Source organism: Chamaea fasciata, unplaced genomic scaffold (assembly GCF_029207755.1).
Source record: "Chamaea fasciata isolate MVZ Bird 193981 ecotype frontalis unplaced genomic scaffold, bChaFas1.0.hap1 SCAF_1, whole genome shotgun sequence".
In the NCBI taxonomy this organism is placed as follows: Eukaryota; Metazoa; Chordata; class Aves; order Passeriformes; family Sylviidae; genus Chamaea; species Chamaea fasciata.
In genome coordinates, this window is record NW_027094086.1 from 17,871,902 (window position 1) to 17,892,146 (window position 20,245).

The following is a 20,245-nucleotide window of genomic DNA, read 5'->3' on the forward strand; positions in this document are numbered from 1 at the left end:
GAAACTCAAACTAATGGAAAAGATAGTATCAGAGCAGCAGCTCCAGTAAGTTTAGCAAAACCGTTTTCATATTTATCAAGGATAAAACTCACGATATAGGAAGGAGAAAAGAGAGGGCGCACAGGAAAAAGACAAAACCAGTAATAATGCATGAACCAGCATTCAAGAGACTTCCTCCAAGAGCAGTGTCCTCCCTACTGGAACCATGTCAACACAGGGCAGAGATGGGAGGAATCTCTAGAGCAGCTGTGCTCAAGCTTGGCAGGTAGATGGAAGGAAAAACAGCAGAGCAGTACACAGTAGAAGGGAAAAGCAATGCAGAAGGACTCCCAGGCAGAAAGTGGCACAACTCAAGGGTTTTTAAAATGGCTGAAGGCTCAAGGATCGAATGTGCTTTCATGATGTATTCAGAAGCTTTGTTTGCAACTTAATAACTGGCCCACCTGTTGTTATTTTTAATAAATAGTATTGATTTACATCTATTTCATATTTCTCAAAAATAGCAACAGTAATTGCTAATTTTCTAAAATAAGACATGGCTTCCAACAGATTTCCCTTTAAACAGGCAGTAGCCAGTTTCCTTGCCCTGTGTCAGCAATAGCAAAAGAATTGTGACTGGTACCTCCTTGCTTCTTGAGTGCTGTGAAAAGGACAGACAGAGATTGTTATTAAAGCTTATGAATAAGCTTTCTGATCTCCCATTCCTTGTCAGGAACTTTGGAGATGGAGCAGATTTGTTTGTCATACTGCTGCACTGAAATCTGCACTTGAAGTAATCTGTTCTACTCCAGCCAGAACATTTGTGCAGAAAACATGCATGGCAGTGTTGGCTTCAAAATATATTTTAAAATTTAACATCTGAAAGTTGCTGTCAAATCAGTTGACTTGTGCAAGATTTGAACCTATATGACAAGCATAGTTAACATTTTTAAAAACTTTCCTCTGTGACTAAAGCCATTAAAATGAATTCTTACTGTCTCTTTTCTCAATTACTTATACTCTACGCAAAACTTGTGCCAGAACCTACTAGAACTTAATTACAAATTCTATTTTTGTAGGCAGGAAAGATCTAGTCACATGCTCCCTCCTCCCTTTCCCATCCTCTTATAGCTGACACTTCCTGTGCTGTCCCCTGGATGAACAGGAAACAAGTCTCATGTGCAAAATGTGCTGACATCACTCATCTCTCATAAGGTAAGAAATCCATACAACCCATGAACCAGGGATAACAGCACCCACACAAGAGAACCTGGAAAAAGCATTCACTGAAGCACTGGGCTGGACATAGGAAGCACACACTCGCCCCTCCCCCCATCCACCTCTTTCCAGCAGACACTGAACTTCTTCATTAAAGCACTGTTGCCTTCTATGGCACATTTACCATTCACACTTCACCAGGGGAATTACAGAGTAAACACATACAGTAAGTGTGCAAAAAATGGAGTTTGAAAAGTGCTTGTAACTGAACTGAGAATTTTTACACTAGCTTTATTAGCAGGAAGACACAATTTTTTTTCTCAAGTACACTAACTATGCAATAATTATAAGGTGTGAGGATTCCTATCTGTAGGAAGTATAAGAATTTCTGCTGGAAATACAAATTTACCAATACAAGTAAGTGATTAAAATGCTCCCTTACATTCATGTAAGCCTTTGTAGGAAAGGTGCACTACTCCTGTGTGGTGATGCCACTGCTGGTAGTCATTGCAGTGTCACATGTAAATGGGAGCACAGGAAGCTGCAAGTGACAAAGTAACAAGAAACTTACTTTCAGTGTTCAGCTGCATAACCCACCAGGAGCACATTTTGAGCTGCAGGTCATCCATAGTAAGTTATTTTCATCTACACATGTCAGTATGATCTCCCATAGAAAACTTTCAAGTATTTACAAATACTTTGATAAAAGAGCAAAACCAGACTTTCTTATCAGGCAGGAAGCAAAGAGTTCTTTAAAACTGTTTAATTACATGTTTCAGGTAAGCACAGACAATACAGGTAGATTTCCCACCACTCAATATTTACATTCTTTTCTCTAGGCTTGAGCTGTTCATTAAGTGTTTTTCAATCAACATCCTTGTCAATCACTTCTGCTGCAAAGAAGGGTGCTGGAAAAGAACTATTGCAGGAAACATTCCATCAAGGCATGATTTTCTGTGGGGCTTTTCTCCTTTAAGAACCACGTACCAGTAGTTCAAGATACTTTGGGAAAATCCTGGCTTCCAAGATGACCTGAAGAATGCATTGAAACCAAGCAGTGTGTTGAAGTCCTATAAATAGTTAAATCAATACCAATACATATGTTGTGGAGCTGAAATTCTTTCTTCACTGGCACTGCCATTGCTGTGTGGTTTCTGTTACGACAGTTTTACACCAATTTTGTTTTGTTCCTTTTTCATTAGCCTTTGTGCCTCCTTCTCCATTTTCTTTCGCTGTTGTTCTGCTGCTCTTTTTTCCCTTTCTGCTATCTTCTGTTGTCTGTAATTAAAGAAAACATGAATTGCTAAATAACACACACTCAATTTTCAGCATGGTCATACCTTTTCTCAATACACAGGTTATTATAGCTAATAAAAACAGAGCTTCAGTCTATTGTCATTAGGCTCAGAACAGTCTTTCTTTTACTGTGCTGAAGTAATTTTTTCAGATTAATCTAGAATTGTAGAATGTTCTGAGCTGGAACCCACAAGGATCATCCAATTCCTGGCCTGCACAGGACCATCCCCATAAATCACTCCATATGCCTGAGGGTGTTGTTCAAACAGTTCTGGCAAGCTTGATGCTGTGAACACTTCCCTGGCAAAACTGCTCCAGTCATCACCCTCTAAGTGAAGATCCTTTTCATAATATTCAATCCAATCTAGTTTTAGGCGCTAATATTTTGCAATTATTCGATTATTCTGCAGTTTAAAAGCTACTAGCTTCTCAAAGATTCAGAGTAAGTGAATCAGTTAGAGTATAGGACAATTGTAAGGCCTAGAGCAAAAACTAAAAATCTATCTAATGCTTTCGGCAGCAGCTCAAAAGTTTTGAGTTTTTGCTGGTTTGGGTTTTTTTTTTTGAGATTGTCACCCGTTATTGTACATTCTTGTACCCATATTGTACAGCTGACAGAGCTGTCAGTCTAGCAATATACAGAGTAATAATATTTGCCACATTACAGTGGCAGATTTTTCTATTTCCCACATATCAGAACTGATGCAAAAGGGAAGAAATGCTATGCACACCAGCCAAAGTATGGAGACAGTAAAGTTCCCAAAAGCTACATGGTGTTGTTAATGCTGCCATTCATGTGCAGTTCTGAAGGGAGGGATGGGGCAGCTCCCATTTCTTTCCCAGGATGCCCCACAGGACACGGAGCTCCTGCGCACAGCAGCAGTTCCGCGCCCTCTACAGGCTGGGAACCTGCACTCAGTTCCGCCCAGAGTGAGACCTTCACATCGTCTCAGACACAGCAACAGGCCAGCAAAAATACAAACAAGTAGCTGCTATCAGCTAAAAATGTGTCAGCTTAACTGCTTCCACTGGGATAAAACACTTCGTTGGTAATATAAAGTCTGAAGTTGGAGATAGGTATCTAAAATTTGCAAAAGAAACTAAGTTCCAGCTAACTGAAGTTAACTGAAAATGCAGTTTATCATCTACTACACCAATTCATCACTGACTGGAAAATTCCAGTGCATCCCAGCCCACAACCTGCTGGAAAATGGGGAAAAAGAGATTACAGGAACTTCTCAGGTTGATAGCCTACTCTTCAGCACAGTCTTTCTGCATGCCTTAATTCTGCATGACCACTCCATTACTACACAAAAATTATTTTGGTCTTACTGAGCACCAACAGGTACCAGATACAGCAGGCTAAGGAAGACCCTTACTTTTTCTGCACTTATTTCATTCTCAAAAAGTACCACTGGAGTATAGTCAGTGTTAACACACTGGAACATTAGGGGGACTCTGTCCTCTATTTGGCGTTCTGAAATACTATACAAGCTTCTTTCAAGTGTTTACACTTATGCATTAAGTCACCAGAGTGGCCACAGGATCTTCAGATCATTTTGCAGACCAAGATGCAGACTTCTAGCATTTAGAAGAGATTCCATAGCACTTCCTTACTACACTCTGTTGAAAACAGAGCCAGGCATGTCCAGTAGTATACTTAAGTATTTAACATTTAACATAAAACTTAAGTTTTATGTTAAAGACACCAGTGATGTCTACTGCAAGAGAAACTAAACTCAGAAGGGATTTTCTATCCATCTTGCTAAAAATCAGCCAGGACTTTACTCATTTACAGATAAACATTATTTCTGTGTCATGAATAAAACAAAGGTTTTACTTCACCCAGCTGGGATACAGCTTACATAATGACCAGCTGTACTGAGGGAGCCAGCCATAGCTGGACAAGTGGTAAGCCATAGACAGCTGGAGTTCTGATCATGTTCTATCTACTGGAAATATTTAGACACACATCCCTTCTGTAACAACTGCAGTTTGATACTTTTTAGTGAGGCCAAAAAGAAATCCTATGAAAAGTAACCATTTGAGTTGAACCCTTTCAACAGTAAAAATGATAGGCTGAAATCTTTAGGATAGGTTCAACCAAATAACATGACACTTGAAAAAATTACAACTTTTGGGAAACCCCAGGGCTATTACCATTTAAGAAATCTCTCTTCCTAAGTATTCTAGAGCATGAAACTGACAGTTGGCAAATAATATAACTTAGACCATCCCGGAAATATTCACTGCATAAATTTTACATTCCAATAAACTGGCATATAATTTTTAGTAGCTAATTCATATACAACAAAGCCTTGCTTCAGAAAGTTTGAGTCCTACTTTTGATAGTCCTAACACCATCTGTAACGGAATGTGGCAAGGGTTAAATAAATACAATGCAGCCCCTGCAGCTAGCAGTAGCTGTTTCATTTCTCAGAAAAAAAAAAAAAAAAAAAAAGAAGAGTATTCTCATTGTCCTTCATTTAAGTCTCAGCAGCCTGCACTCTAGCTATTAAAGATCTTACTGATTCTATTGATATCCTTTATAGAAAAAAGTACTATCCATGGAACAAAAACTGCCCAAAAGCACATCATTCATATCACAAAGCTTGTATTTCAGCACAAGACCTGAAAAGCAAGGTATTGACCAGAATGTATACATAAACACCAGATAAAGTTTACAAAAATATTTGCATTACAATCCTATTCTCACAGGTTAAGCTGCTGCAGAGCAAGACAGACAGATAATAAATTGAATCAATTCCAGTTAGTGCATTGAAAATGAGCTGTTAACTTCCCTCTTGCCTTATTCCACAGATTGAAAAAGTAAATTTCTCAAAACTTTAAAATAAATACCTGATCAGAATCCTTTTTTTTTTTCCCCCACAACACCTATTTTCCTTAGAATGATTTTTGAATATATCATGTCTTTATTTCACACTATCACTAGTGGACCATGGAAGCCATGTACCTGTGATTTAGTCAATAGAATTACAACAAGAAGCTAAAGCTATCTGAGGCTGGTTACCTGATGATGTAGCAAGTAATAAAGTTTGATACAACTCTAAGTTGTATCTAAGCAGTTCAAATCATTGTAAATGATTCACTTAAACTTAATCTGCATCTCTTTACCCTGCAACTTTCTTTCCCTTAAAGAAAAAAAAAAAAAAAGAACACAAACTGAACAGTTGAAGTATTCACACTAACTTTGTTCAAGACTTTGATTTTACATTCAGCCTTATCAGCTAGTTTATTTAAGTTAGAAAAGCCTAGCTCCTACAGGGATTCTAAGCATACACTTATCATTTCACCTTCTCTCCTGAACTACTTTTACCTTAAGCACATGGTTATGATACTTTTTATAAGGACATCAAGTGGTATTTTACTTATCAAGTAATGTGATCTGAACATAATAAATTACTGGGATTGGTGGGGCATTGTTGGGGTGGAGTTTTTTTTTGGTGCTTGCATGTGCACATGTTGTGTTGTTCCAGTGATTTTCAGATTTCCCCGACTATCTCATCTACTAAATTAATTAGATCCAAAATGTCTTCTGGTGAGTACCAGTTACACAGAGATTAGATGCATAAAAATAATTTGTCTTAAGAGGCATTTAACAATTCTTGGAACTTACTAAAAAGGTGTCAAATAAACAAATGTGATTCTTTTACATATAAAACCTTTACATGGTGTTATATTAATTTCAGTTACCTAAGAACTTCTTCTGCCTGCCAAGCAGCATCTTCCTCTTCTTCCCAGGCATTTGTATTTTCTTGCCAAGTATCCAGGTCTCCCAGTTCAGGCTGAAACAAAAGATAAGTTCTAAGCACATGTAAAAATTAAACACCGGTGTGTGACTGCCAAAGTGACTCCTGGACAACAGCAAAATTTCCTTAACATTTATTTTTAACCTATTGGTTTTTAACCTGAACACTTCAGACTTACAGAAATATTTGAGGCATGGCAGTGTTTCTCATCTTATTGTCCATGTTTTTTTCCCCTGCTATAATACTGAGTTTTTGCAGTTGTCAAAGGGCTTTTTGGACAAAAACAGGAAGGAAGTCGTGGAGTGCATTTTTAGCAAGAGGAAGATCAATTGAGCAGATTATATGAGTAGATAGCGTAAAAGATTTCTGCAGGTTGCATGGACAAACCAACATGTACATCCACATGTTTTTATGTCCAGTATCAGTTTAGTGACACTTTTACTCACTGGAAGTCCTTTCCTGAACTATTTTCATAAAGGACAGTGCAAGGAGGTGGTTATGACCATTCTGTACTGCTTCCTGCCTGTAGCCTTTTGTGCACAATGTTAATCAAAGGAGAAGCTCTGTTGAAAAGCGCAAAGGGCAGGGGAGGGAGAACATCTCCTGCCAACTGGACAAGCTGTTAGGCAACTGGATAATGCTTTCAAAGGCTAAGGAGCAAAAATTAGGAGACTGCTACATAACAATCCCTACAGAAAGGAAGGGAAAAGAAGGTTAAAAATGGGTCCAAGATAATAAAGCAAAGGTAACTCAGAGGCTTTCAAAAAAGCCTTCTACTCTTTTGTTAGTAACTTACTGTGGAAAATCCAAAATTTATAGTTCATTGCTTTAGCAGATTTGCAAGCATGTAAGTATATGGAAGCTTCTTACCTTTTTATCACTGATCTGTCAAGTTTCTCAGCAGAACATATTGGACTACTTCATTCTTCACGCAATTTTAGAACAATATACATCATTCCCCAACTATTCCACTTACTCCCCACAATGCACACCTTAGGCAGACTAATCCTTCCCTTACAGAACATCATTTAAGTGACAATTACAAGATCAATACTTAGAGAATACTTACAGATTGGTGAATAAAAGGAATATCTTGTGTAGCTGCTAATCTGCTAGAGAATCCTGTGTTTCCCTCTGGAATCCCAAAATTTAAAGGCTCTCGTTTTTTAATAACTATCTGAAAATATTCAAAAAAAGGAACAAAGAAGTTTTAGATCAAAGCACTGCACAGATTCCTTGGTGATCATACAATTCTGTGCCCATGAAGGTTCAGCTACACAACACCTCACCGTGTCTTAAACCTGGTCAGGTTATGAAAGCTGCACAGCCAAATGAACTTCTAAGTGCAAGATGGTAAATGCAAAAGACAAGACCTCCTCCTCCCCCCAGCTAGCTTTTTCTTTGTCACCTGTGACTGTATCAAGACAGCGAATGGGTACAAAGAATCACAGATCAAATAGCCACATCTCCCAGTACTCATAAAAGTTACCAATTATGTGATATATTGCCTGGAGAAATCCTGCTTCTGTGACATGTCACTTTAAGGTACTACTTTTGAGGACAGTGCTGTCTGCACAGCTGTACTGCACTGTTATGTGAGCTCTCTCAACTACTCCAATAGCATGTCTGTGCAGATTCTTTGCAGTAGGTGCAAATTCTCTGTCAACACCGACTAGTAAAGCTCTGCACTGGTTTGGCTGAAAAAACAGTGCTTTTCCCAAAACACTTGCCAAGATCACCCATCCCTCTCACTTGTCTTGACCTCAAGTCACAGACTTTGTTTAGCCACTTAGAGCCTCTGCTGCTTCCCAACGAGGCAGATCCACAGTTCCACTGCCTGTATGCTACTACAAATCCAGAAAAGGAAACAGGACTAGACAATCTTACTGAGCAATGACAGACTGTCATTTGACTGAGGTTCTATTTCCAAATAGTTGAGTATAGATAAGTGACAACATGAGTACACAGTACCTCAGATCTCAGAGTTTATATTGAGACATTCAGTAGAAATAAACACAAATTAATACTGAATGGTTTTAACTTGGCCAAGTTAACAGGGATGCTCTTCACAGTGCGTGCAGTCATCCCTAGAGACACATTTAAACTAAACCCAGTGTACAGTACTCAAACCAGCATGGAATCTTCCCCAGTTTAGTTCTGAACCTGAAGCTCATTCTATTAGGCAAAAACTGGCAGTAGATACAAAGCAGAAATCTACCTCTCCCTAGTCCTCTTCTACTCCTCAAATTTTGGAAGATCAAAATCCTTAGAAGAATTTAGTCCACAGGATACTGCAGATCCTGAACGTACAGAAAGCTGACATCAGTATCACCTCCAGTTCATAGGACCTCAGGAAGATTCAGGCTGGAAGGGGCCTCAAAAGGTTTGCAATCCAACCTCCTCCTCAAACCACTGTCACTCTAAGGCTGGTCAAAGTACTTAGGGCTTATCCACTTGGGGCTTAAAAACTTCCAGAGATGGAGGCTGCACAGCTTCACTGGTAACCTATTCCAGTACTTGTGAGGCTTTTCCAATTTGCTCAAAGACGTGTAAGTACCCAGCTGAAAGATTTGCATGCAGAAAAAAAACCTGCAATCACCAGATTTTAATCAGCATTTGTTTACAACCTTGATGGTCCTGTAGAGATGCCTTCCCATCTTGTCTCCATAGTGAAAGCTGATATTTGAAGAACTAACTATTTTGAAATACCAGTTCCCTAATTCTAGCCTCACCAATATAACTTGGTGAAACAAATAACCACTGTTTTCTGAAACAGCAGGGCTGCTCCCTCAGACCTCAGTAGAGCAAGACATTGAATGTCCTTGTTCAAATAATGTAACTAGAGTTCTCACATTATACTTCCTATACTTCCCATAACTTTTAGAGTATGAAACAATTCATAAGTTCCCAATAACAAGAAGATTAAAGATGTAAACATGTGATAGCATCACATTTGTTAATATCTCAAAGATCTTAACATTGAACATGATAAACTATGCACCAGCATCTATTCTCATTTATCAATTTACAGCACCTTCTGTAAATTGCCAAATTATTTGCTTTTATTTTAAAGCAAGAAAAACCTTCCATAAGTACAGTTGAAAGTGTAATACTTACTTTTTGAGTTTTTCTTATAGTTGGTGTCATATCTTTGAAATAATCAGGTTCAGTTTGTTCCAAAGAATTTTGCTGAGCAGCCACATTACCATTGCCACCTTCAACCTTCACACTTGTAGGTGCATCCTCATCCCATGAAGACCAGTCTTCTACTTCAGGCTGAATTTAAGACATGGTGCAAGTTAATATTATCTGCAGTTATCTGCAAGTTAATATTGGCTTTTTATATCTTGCTAAGATATATAGTTAATACTATATCGCATACATAATAGTATTATATCTTTCTTGGATATGTACCAATCCAATTTTGTAGGACTTGTATAATCACCCTGTTAAGGGATTAAGTCACCTACCACTTTAACAATTACCTGCTTAGGAACAGATGAATAATCCACTGTGGTTGGCAAAGTTATTTGGTCTCCACTTAACTTTCGCCCTCTTCCAGACCTGAAAAAAAAATGTAGGATTCCTCCAAGCTCTGAAAACATGAGCACTAAGTTTAAAAAAACCAAAAAAGGAAGTCTGAGAACAGCACTACTGAAAATAGTCATGGCTAAAACATTTAGTGCTTCAATTACCTTTGTATTAACTACTGTCAGTAAAAGTCTGCTAAGCAAAGGAATTTCATCATGAATCAAAAGTTGTGTTCACATGAATATCAAAGTGCAATTTACTTTTCTAATTGCAGTGAAATAGAGGAGAAATACTTCTGAGAAATATGAAAATGGACTAACTGATCTGCATAATTCAGTCACAAGTTTTAGATTGTCAGTGCTTGTGAAGCAAGAGCTAGGGATCGACATTTGGTAAAGAACCGTTTCTACTGTAAAATGAGAAATTTTTCTATTTGTCTTAAATTTTAAGCTGTGTCTAACAAATACCTTTCTGAGCTGCTTGATTTGAAAGCCCCTCTAAAGCTCTTCAAAGCCTAAACAGAGGTAGCACAAGATTATGCAAGTCAACAGCTTCAATTCATGCTTCTACTTGAAGAATACTGTTTCAATGCATTTCAGCAACTATATAATTTTAATTGAAAACAACACTAATAAATAACACTAATAATAATAATAACAAACCACCTAGATATTTACTTCATGACAACATTCAAAGATCAGAATAATAATTGAAATATTCTTAGCTGACATTCACTGTCTTTTAACACCTTCCAACACAACAGAATGCAATTCAGGCTCATGCTTATATTTTACCCAAAGAATGTAAGCTCCTACAGCAAAGCAGTCATGTAATTAACCTTATGTAGCTTGGAAAATTTAATGTTTTTTTCTTACTACTGATAAGAATAAACTGGGAAACTCCAGTTTCTAGTTTCTATCCGTTAGTTTTAGTACTAGAGAACACACTATCAACTGACTAGCTGAATTGCTTGTAATATCCTCTACTGTATGCCGATGAGTGACTAGATACATTTTTTTTTCTTCTCTAGACCAAACATTCCTCCTTAGGAAAGGTCAGGTGCTATCAAAAAATTTTCAAGTTTTATGTAACTAACTCTACTCCCTTTATAAACTGTTTCTTTAAGTCAAAAAGCAACAGAGGTTAGGGGTAAAGGAAGGTGAAAACACTGTTCTCTCAAACACATTAGAGACTTCTGACTGATGAGATTTACTTGACATCTCTAAAAGAAACCCAAGCTTGGAAACATCCGCCTTCAGACCTCTACAGCACACACATCCTTAATACTATTTACATTTAATACTATTATAAGCCATCACTTCTGCACTGACTTTCTCTATATGATCTAGAAGACTAGCAAGTGGCCTGTAACAAACATTAATCAAGTCAAAATGGTTACAGTAAGAAAGTTGAAGGTAGAAGGAAAGAGCTTTTGTCACACACCATTGGAGAGAATGTGGTACACAGAGCAGCACCGAGGAAGGCCACAGATCTCCACTTCTGGGAAGGGAACAAGATGCTTACAGAACAGCTGCTCCATAGCCATCATTAGATACTCATCACTGCTCTGAAGGCCAGGTACCTCAAGAATTATTGGATTAGTTTCTCCTTACTTATAAGCAGCATCCAGATTTTTCAGTTGGAGATAACTAGAGATTTTAGATGGAAGGAAGTTTCATCTCTTTTTATACTTACACATTTTATTTCCTGAAAACTGGATTCAGGCATTCCGTTGTTCATCAAGAAAAGATTTAACTAAAGAAAGGATTAGTTCTAGATGTAAGCTCGATGCTGCCTAGAAAGTTGCACAATCTCTACAGGCACTTGTTCAAATGAAAACATAATGTACACTACATAATCAAAGTACTAGCTCATATCCATTGAATTAAAATGCACACTTAAATAAATCACATTTGCTGGTTATTAGGCATAGTTATATGGAGGGGTGCATTACAAGGAAAACAAAATTTATCAAACGACACTTTCCAGCTAACAGTGAACAGAAGAAACATCTCTAGTTAGTGGTCCGAATTACTGTGACCCAGTGACATGCTTATGTGAAAGACTTTAAATTTTCATTATTTCAACTAATTGTTATTCAGCAAAGAAAGGGTTTTCTACTTTTTGTACTCTGAAGCAGTTTCTCATCTGTTCATTTCAAGATTATAGTTCATTCAGAAGTTGGAACAAAGGATGAAAATGCTGCCACTATTGTTAGGAAACAATTATCTGCTTATAAAAAAAATCTTTACATTTAGAGAAATGAAGGATCCACATAATATAGAAGTTATGATCAACTCAGTGTTTTGACTTTTTTCAGAACTTGAATAGCAAATATTCTTAATTTAATTTGGAATTCCTGTCACAGAACTAAGGTTAACATCTATATAATTGTATGCAGCACTGAAATGTATCTTTTTATGCTGCACTAGATGCTTCACTAGATCTGTAGTGAATTTACCAACATGTTAAGAGCTTCCTCTTATTCTTGGAATAATTAAAGGTGAAAAGGAAATAAACAGTTATTTTGTGTCTACCACTTATTCTGCATATGCTTTAATCCTCACTGGGAAAGTAGTTGTCATCATACACAAAAAAGAGATTACATTTATCTAGACTGGTATTTGTTTATGTAAACAACATTCTGCAAAAGTGGCACAAAGCACAGTAGTTCATATGACAGCACAGTGTCAAGAATTGCCTCAGGTACTCTACTACTGTATTACTAAACTCTACTACTCCACTTTAATTCTTGAGGGTTTTTAGACTGCTTCTAAGTACTACACTGCAGCATTCCTGAGTCTACAACTCAAAAGAACCCCACACATGACTTAAAAGAGTGTAAAAAATTTCAATCACTGTCCTCCAAACTTCTGAAAGAATCTTCAATAGGCAGAAGAATCTGAAGTCTCAGGCAACTGTTTTTTGACAAACAGAATGAGAATTGCTTACATTTGTAATGACAGCCTGCTGACTGATGACAGAGTGGATGCTCCCATTAACTGAATCTCTTAAAACACAAAGTATCACTTGCTAAGTACTTTTCCAAAACGTGCAGGACAGCTTTTCTTCAAGTTTGACATGGAATAGTTTTAAAAGCCATTTTAAAACCCTATAATAGCTGCTTACAAAACCTCATTCAGCTACCATACAACAAAATACACTCACAAATATACTACACAGACTTTTGGAACTCTGAACAAATACATAAATTAAAGAATTAATATGATTTAATTTTCATCTGTGTTGATTGTTTTGCAATTAGTAAAATTGAAAAAGAAAATGTAACTAAATTAAATAAGACTTGTTTACCTGCATATTAACCTTTTCATGAAAGAAAGCACTGCTGCCAGGCAAGTACAGACTTTAAAGAGTCGAAACTGTGTTATGGCCATGGTAAGAAACCTTTCCTGCAAAAGAAAAAAGTTAGATGCAGAGGATTATACATCTTTATACAGTATTTAAAGCCAATTACCTTAGTTGCAACTAAGCTAAGAGCTGAAACTGTGAATGTGAAACTGTATTAATGCAAGGAAAGAGAGCAGGTACCTGGAGCAAAGAGGCTACCTGCCTGCTATCAGGATATTTCACTGATGTAAATAATACAAGTATCTAATATATGTGGCCTTTAAAGAAACAGCACAAAATCACAGGTAAAGTCACAGTTAAAGACACTTTTAAAGGGGAAATGCAGGCAACCATTTGCAGTGCCTGTGCAGCTGATCTGTTTCAGACACTGCCAGTGGCACTGAGCACTGGCAGTGCAAAATAGAATAATCATCAGAGGGAAGCTCTTGCTTGTTTGAGCTTGTCTTGCATGCATAGATTTTAGAAATTATAGATTTAGTCATCAAGTGAAACACCAAAATTAGCTGTTTAAATTTACCTTCCATTTTGATGAAAATGTATGATAAGAGCAAACATTGCTTATTTTAGAACTAGTCTCACTGAAAAATCATCACTGAAGAAAGAGTGTTCATCCTGTGTGAACTACTGCACCAGCAAACCCACAGAGCTACTGTTATTTCTATGCCTAACTGGATCATAACTGCAAACACAGAAAAGAAAAAAAATACATCTTTGGCTGAAGCCACTCCTGTTTGTAGCTACTTTTTCAGTGACAATTTGATAATCTAGAGAATTTATACTTCTCATATCACATCATTCCAACACACCACCTCGAATAGCTACAGACTGACTCAGAAAAATCTGCTGGAATTCAAGGATCCCTTTTCTCTTCTACAGATGCACATTTCAGAGTAAAGAATAAGAGGTTAGGTTTCACAAATAGCTTTTCATTATATACATCTACACTTGTAACAACATTTTCTGTTGCAAGTTTAACATACCTCCTGATGAGAAGAGAAGGCAGCCCTGTGACATTTTCCTCAGGCCATGAGTATTCCATGGAAGGACAGCTTGATTTCAAATATGCTATGGCATTTAAATCACTTTTTATATTCCAGGCTTTAAGTTAGGAAGAGTCAGGAAGGTGGATCATTAGGTAGGCTGCTCCAATACTGTCCTGAGGATTTTATTAAAAAGGTACATAATGGGATTTGTGAGCTTCACGGAGCATAGAGGTATTCTTATTGGTGCTCATTTGCTAGATAACGTAACTACTATTAAACACTGTAGCAATACAGTACTGGAAATACCGCTTTATATATTGTCCACAACAGGACTTTCTGCTACTGAAAAAATCATACAGGAGCTATTTAACAAACAGGCCCTTTTACTGCAAAATGGAAGGCTTAAGTCAGTAGTAACCACTAAATTACAGACTGCATTACCAGCCTGTAGCTCAGGAGAAAGGCTTCACAGGACACATACCACCTCTACCTCAACATTTGTGTTATTTCATTTCATGAGAGACTTAAAAATGTAGAGAACTTTATACAAGGTTGGACTGGCTCTACATCTAACAGAATTAGAAAGCATTCAGTTCCCACAAAGAAGCAAGCACAGACATTGTCCGACATATTCAGCCTTTAGTTTAAATGACTGCACCATCATTTCACATTATGCTCAAGCACTTCCTTACCTTACAGAATGAGCAATGTTGACAATATCTAGATGACAAAAAAATGCATCGGTCAAGAATTTGAATGATTAGGAAATAATGGAAGTTAGTGAAAGAAGAGTGAACAGTAGTAAGATGTAAAGTTCTCTATCTTAAAGGTAGAAATTATTGCAAACTAACACTGAATTGGTGAAAGAAAATGTTTTTAGGAGAGGCAGCTAGAAGTTATCTGCCTGGGATTTGAGGCATTAAGACCATGTGACCTACTGAAATAATTATAAAGGTACATCTTTTCTGAAAGGAAGCTTGTTTAGAAGCTCACTCCACTCTACCAGAATTCACTCTCATCACCTGGAGGGGCAAGAGGGAAGGAGTTATTAACAAGAGTAAAGCTCTTTTCCCTTGTTTAGCCTATCTAACTGCTACAGTGGACAGTACAGACAGTCCCTAAATTTAAAAAGCTCCTAACTATTTACTGAGAAAGTGGTTTTAGGAAGCCGCCAAAAACCTTTGGAGACTCAGTATTATTTATGCCTAAAGTCAAGGAACTAGGAAGATTACTAAGTGTGAAACTAAAACCACAACAATATTCAACTGTGTCAGTTGCCACTACATACATTCATATGTGTACTTATAAATGAGCCCAGTTTTCAACTCATCTCCATTTTTTCATATATCAAAATGTATACTGTATTGAGTTCTAGTTCTCAATATAAAAAACTGAAAAAACCAAAATCCACAGGAACTCTGGCTTGCAGAGTCAGTGAACTTGTAAAGTCCACTGCTGACAAGAACTAATCACCAAAAGTTAATCCATTTCCCAGGTCATTCCCATATAAGAGTGACTACACTTCCAGGATCACCAGTGGGCCCATTTCGCAGAGTTCCATAGCTATCATTATTCCCCATGACAATCAGATAACTTGACCTCTCCACTTTCCACGTGGCAGGCAGAGATTTCAGAGTTACAACGAGACATATGGCCAGTTAACATATTTGTGACAGAGCTGCATTTCATTTCAGCTGAGCTAGAGCTAGGCCCTTCAAAGGCTGGATTTGATGATCCTGGAGGCCTTTCCCAGCCTTAGCGGCTCCATGATTTAAGACAGTAGGTACTGTTTTGCACATCTCTTTTCTGGGCACTGACTGCAGTCTTCCCAGTTAAGCTCCACACACTACGAACTGTCAGATGCACAACTAGAGTTTTGTCAACAATATGCTTTTAGCCAGCCACAGTAGTGTTAGCAATCATTTACCTTTAAAAAGAGCTTTCTTCAATGTACCTTGTTTTTAAACTGCTATTTATGATATGAAGCAGCATATATATATTAATTTAATTAATATTATTTTTCCTAAATTAATTTAAAACACAATCTTGAACTAATTATTATCTCAAGGTAAGGACAAGTCAAGCATTTTCCCCTTCATCTGAAACAGCACTTGAAATAAGTGCATTGTTGCTCTAAGAACAGCACTACCTGAAAATTAAAAGGCTTGCTAAAGGTTTTGAGTTTTGTTTGGTGCCTTTTGGGACTGGGTTCTTTTGTGCTTGGGAGTTTTTTTATGCTAATTAAATTTCTCAAGATAAACCATTTCATCTTTGGAAGTAGTGGTATGAATACAGATGCACACAGAACCCTAATTTTCCTCAGTCCACTGCAAACTTAATTCACATGATAACATTATAATAAACTTGTTAAGTATATTAAGTTGTTCATCCTTTTCTTGTCCATCTCTCTCAGACACTGGAAAGAAGCACAGCCATGTATCTTCTCTTTCTCCTGGGAAAAAATACTGAACAGTGTAATGCTAAATGGCAGGCCACAAGATTCTGTCTTTCTTCTCTTAAGCCTTTCCTTGATAAACAATCCCAAAAGGAACTACAATTCTATCAGCAGTCAATTATAACACAGGATGACAGAAACATAATACAAAGTTGCAGTGTTACATCAAGAATCCTAAAACATTTCTTAACAGATACAGGCAAACGTGAAACACTGAAATAAAATTCAGAAAACCTGGTAAGAGTTGTCTGCCAGCCTGACACACCCTTCTGCATATCACACCTCATGCCTCAGCTTCCCATTTATAAAACAGGATAGATTTCCTTCTCCCACTACTGGAATTGCTTTGTTACATTTATGAGACTTAGGGTCAAATGAACTTTCATTACAACAGATATAAACAAGTAATTAAATTAAGACATGAATCCTATTGAATTTAATACTCGTGGTCAACTCAACAATTCTGTAACAGACACCAAATTTAGCTGGAGTTTGACTTGTGTATCTCACACTGCCTTCCACTGGTAAAAAGTCACAAGTGTTCACATGGAATATGAGCACAGAAAGGACTAAAAGACAACAGCCACGCGATGTTAAACACTTCAGAGCCAAGTCAGAAGGATGAGGAAACTTAAACATTTTAGGGACCCATAAAGGAAATAGAATGAAGGGAGGGAAAGTCCAGAATTTTAATGAACATTTTTACTTTGCTTACACCTTGCAACAGTGGCCTCATTAGAACTCCTGGCACCTCTGACTCCACTGACAGTAGCCAGCATAGTCTGCCCTCAGTGGACTGGTCAGTCAAGTATGGTACAATAAGACTCTCACTGTTTATCTTTGCATGATAGGCATACTGACACCTGCAGAAACACTTCCTCTTTCATCTCTAACTGTACACACAAATACCACTTCAACAGGATTGCTACAGACAGAGCCAATTCTAAAATAAAGTCACTTTGGGGCACTAAAATTATTTTAGAAACTTGTTTTTTCCCTAGTGAACTCATCTTTTACTGCCACATCAGCTTTCTTTCACATCAGCTCACTTGTGACTCTGGAATGTAAACAAGAACACACCTTGGAATCAGTGATTCTAGCCCATATTAAACACAGCTAGATAAATAACCAGACAATGATGTCTAAAATAACCTGTCAAACTGAAAGGCTCCCCCCCAGTTTACCTAAGGAGACACAAAAAAAAGCTTCAGGCCCCTAAAGCAAAACAAGAAGTTCACTTCCTAGGACAAAAGACCAGCGTGGTCTTGGAGTGTTCACATTTGTCGGCACCAAAACTCCAAACTGGTTCAGTAGTGCTTGTGTCTTTTCACTAGAACAGCTGCAAAAACCCTAGCAGAGTTTCAGTGGTAAGGATAGAATTTCTTAAAAGTTGATCTTGTATGAAGTTCTACATAAGTAGAATGGCAGCATCAAAGATGAGAAGTCAGTTTATAGGGAGATGGAACTTCATTAAAATTAGTAGATAGAGATAAAAAAGATAGAGATAAAACCCTGTTTTCAAGCACACAAACCCTCCTCCAAATCATGCATGCTACAAGATGCATAAAGACACTTTGTATTTTAAAAAAGACAACTTAATGATTCAAGAACAGCTTTCAGTCAGGCACTGAAAGACAAAACCAGCACATCCTGCACTTCAAAGATAGCAACCATGGCTCTATAGCCTAATGAGAGGTTCCACTGCCCTCCTCCTGGGGGATTTGTTTGGTTTCTTGGTTTTTTCATCACTTTACCCAGAAACATAATACTGGGAACACTTGTGTGTGGAGGAAAAAAAATCCTGTCTTGACTACTGAGTTTGATAAATAGGTATATAAAGTGGCAGCATGACTGAACCTTAAAGCCATGTTATCATGGCATTAGGGAGAGCAGTAGAATCAAAAGGGAAGATGAGGAGGCATCTCCTCTGTCCAATTGTAGGTGATTGTGGGATGTTTGTAAAAGTACTGTGGTTTCAACACCGATGTTCCAATTTCCAGCGCAAATACCCTAACTAGGCAGTTGAAGTAGCTGGGACAGAAAACAGCTCACTCCCATTAATCACAGGCTGAGTAAAGTCATCCAAGGCACTCGAATCCATAAAGAGATACGATCAAAAGCTGCAGAAGATACCAAAGTCAAGGCAGAATGCTTGTCTCTCTAACTAAAGGCAGCAAAAGTTGGTGACTGCTGGCAATTCCTGAGTTACTTCTATTCACCAAATACTCTGAAATACAACATACAGAGTTTCAACTCTTTTTTTTAACATGTTACTCCCAGGGCTATAAAACTTCTATAGTGATACCATCACATCTCACCCCTTCCTCTCCAAGAAACTGAATATAGCTACAGTATCACTAACGTGAACTCCTGAAGCTTTCGGATCTGAATTAGAATGAATTCTTCTCTTCAAGGCAGTATTCGTTAAAAAAGAAAGAATATGTCCACTGAATGATCGGTTATTCTTTGACAACTCCTTACCTGGATATCCACTGTCCTGTGAAAACCAGGATAACAGAACACAGCTTGAAGTAATACAATCTTGCGGGACTACACTACAACTTCATTCACCTTTGCAACAAGTCTTTTACATAATGTACTAATTCACATAACTCACTTCACAAAACTGAAGTTCTCAGACATAGAACCGGAGTTTAAGAGACCCCAGTTCTGTTCCAGTCCTTATTTGCCATCCCGGACCTAAGTTTTCTGTAACTACATGGAATGCCAGAGACTACAAATTAACACACACATTGTTACTACTACAAAATCATCTTGCAACGTCTGTCTCGACAAGAACCAGCTATTTACAAACAGTGACGCTACAAGACGGCCTAAAAAAAACCACTGCAGTGCACATGTGTATTTCCACAGAGCTATAAAGCAGCAAGCTATGCCATTTTTCATTAGACATGCAACTCAGGCACTTACACTGTGAACTCGTGACCAAAAAGCAGTGCCCTACCATTCTACTGATCAGCCAAGCCTTGGACATTACTAGAGACAGCACCGAAGCCTGACAGTAGCACTTAATTTTTCTGTGAGCTGTTAGAGAGTCTTAAGCGTGCTAAGAAATTTTCACACTACTAATTATCAAATTTTCCCGTCAGTGTAAACAGCAGGCAAGCCCAAGCAATGCCGTCCCACCACGAGCTCTGCCAGGACGTGTGCCCTCGCCCCTTCCCACAGGGTGCCAAGCCCCTCAGTCCCCAATCGCCGCAACTTCATGTCATCGCGGCCCATGAGATGCCCCCAGCTGGCCCCGGAGCGGCCGGGCAGAGGCCACGGGCCCGGCGCTCCCGGGCCGGCCGGGCAGCCCCGCCGCCGGGCGAGAGCCGCGGGGTGGCGGCCGCAGCGCCACGGGGCCGGGCGGGGCGGGGGAGAACCGCGCGGGCGGCTCTGCCCGGGGGGAGGGCGCCGAGGCCGGGCCCCTGCCCAGCAAGGCGGAAGCGGCACCCGGCGGCGCAGCAACCGACCCTCCCCGCTCACCTGCCCCGGGGGGGAGACCTCGCCGGGGGTCGCGGGGCTCTAAGGGCCGAGGCGGCCGCTCCCGCAGCCTCCGGCAGCCCCTCATCCAGAGCCGGGCCCGCGCCGCTCCTTCGCCGCGTCCCGCGCCGCCATCTCGGCTCCGTCACCCGGGAGAC

At 38.7% G+C, this 20,245-nt stretch overlaps 1 protein-coding gene across 2 annotated transcripts; it reads right to left on the reverse strand.

Annotated features, from left to right (window-relative positions):
• Positions 1–1,945: 1,945 nt before the first annotated feature.
• EBAG9 (estrogen receptor binding site associated antigen 9) lies at positions 1,946–20,245 on the reverse strand. Of its 2 annotated transcripts, XM_066177294.1 has the most exons (8): positions 20,091–20,245; positions 14,144–14,319; positions 13,107–13,204; positions 9,749–9,827; positions 9,381–9,539; positions 7,333–7,440; positions 6,208–6,299; positions 1,946–2,475 (listed from the first exon to the last, which is right to left on the reverse strand). In XM_066177294.1, exons 3-8 carry the CDS (start codon positions 13,187–13,189, stop codon positions 2,355–2,357), a joined length of 642 nt encoding a protein of 213 aa, XP_066033391.1. In that variant the 5' UTR covers positions 13,190–13,204; positions 14,144–14,319; positions 20,091–20,245; the 3' UTR covers positions 1,946–2,354. The 2 variants fall into 2 exon arrangements, with proteins under 2 accessions (XP_066033391.1, XP_066033395.1); XM_066177298.1 differs by lacking the exon at positions 14,144–14,319.